Source organism: Amaranthus tricolor, chromosome 13 (assembly GCF_026212465.1).
Source record: "Amaranthus tricolor cultivar Red isolate AtriRed21 chromosome 13, ASM2621246v1, whole genome shotgun sequence".
NCBI lineage: Eukaryota > Viridiplantae > Streptophyta > Magnoliopsida > Caryophyllales > Amaranthaceae > Amaranthus > Amaranthus tricolor.
Genome location: NC_080059.1, coordinates 9,556,792 through 9,557,907, shown reverse-complemented (window position 1 = coordinate 9,557,907; position 1,116 = coordinate 9,556,792). Strand labels below are relative to the sequence as shown.

The 1,116-nt window shown below is 37.5% G+C and overlaps 1 protein-coding gene across 1 annotated transcript; it reads left to right on the top strand.

Annotated features, from left to right (window-relative positions):
* Positions 1-877, top strand: LOC130798792 (uncharacterized). The gene is made up of 2 exons (XM_057661887.1): positions 1-406; positions 645-877. The coding sequence occupies exons 1-2, from the start codon at positions 1-3 to the stop codon at positions 875-877; spliced, it is 639 nt and encodes a 212-aa protein (XP_057517870.1).
* Positions 878-1,116: the final 239 nt, after the last annotated feature.

Genomic DNA, 1,116 nt, shown 5'->3' with positions numbered 1-1,116 from the left:
ATGGAGTATCTTAAACAAATGAAGTTTGAAGAAAAACACTTACAACCCCTAGATAAACCACTAATCGGGTTTGGGGGTAATCAAGTCCTACCCTTGGGGACTATCATACTCCTTGTACGAATTGGAGAAAGAGATAGTTGCAGAAAAATGTCTATCCGATTCACTGTAGTAGACTTGAAATTTCCATACAACGCCATCATGGGGCTCCCCTTTATAAACAAAATCAAAGCCGTAATTTTCCCTCATCAACTTTTACTGCAATTCCAACAAGATGATGGACAAGTCGGCATCCTAAAGAGAGATCAGTTAATGACCCGTCAATGCCTCATTAACAACTTAAAACAAGAAGGAACTCCTGGTATTCCTTCTAAGAGGAAAAGAGAAGAGAAACCTCCCTCCATCACGAGTGAGTACGTGGACACCCTAAATATGCATGAAAGGCCTCGTCTAGTTGAGTAACATGAAGAGGTAGAGATATTTGAAGGAAAAACAATTAAAATAGGCAAAAACCTTTTAGAAATAGTAAGACACCATGTCTTGGCCACTACAGTTGAGTTTCGTGACATCTTTGCTTTTTTTTTTGTGGATGAAATGTGTAACACCCGAATTTCCTTCCTTCCTTCACGATTCTGGTTTCGTTCAAGGGGTTGGAAATTCAGCCAGAATTGTGAAGGAAGGGAGGAAATTCGGGTGTTACAAAATGCCTGGTATACAACCAAGTGTCATATGTCATAAGCTTGATATAAAGCCCGGCTACAAGCTAGTTAAACAAAAGCTGCGACATCAAGGAAAAGAGAGAATCGAAGCCGCAAAAGAAGAGGTGGAGAAACTGCTGAAGGTCGGGTTCATTCAAGAATGCAAGTTAACCGTCATCTAGGAAAGTCGGACTCATTATTAGAGTCCCAAAGTAAAATATTTTCTAAGTATTCATGGGTTTTAAACCAAATTCTTATTAAAAAGTCGGATTTTATTTAGTCCAATTCATGATCTGAAAATCTAAGTTAAATCTTAAAACAAGAATATCCACAAATGATACGATAACATAATCAGCAGTTGTTCAACTGAATTAATATATTTACATCCAAAAAAGTACGATTAACTTCAAGTTTGAAAATC

Coding starts and splice junctions, on each gene's coding strand:
- LOC130798792 (XM_057661887.1), top strand. CDS start 1: ATGGAGTATCTTAAACAAATGAAGTTTGAAGAAAAACACTTACAACCC. Junction 407..644: donor GAAACCTCCCTCCATCACGA/GTGAGTACGTGG, acceptor GTTTCGTTCAAG/GGGTTGGAAATTCAGCCAGA.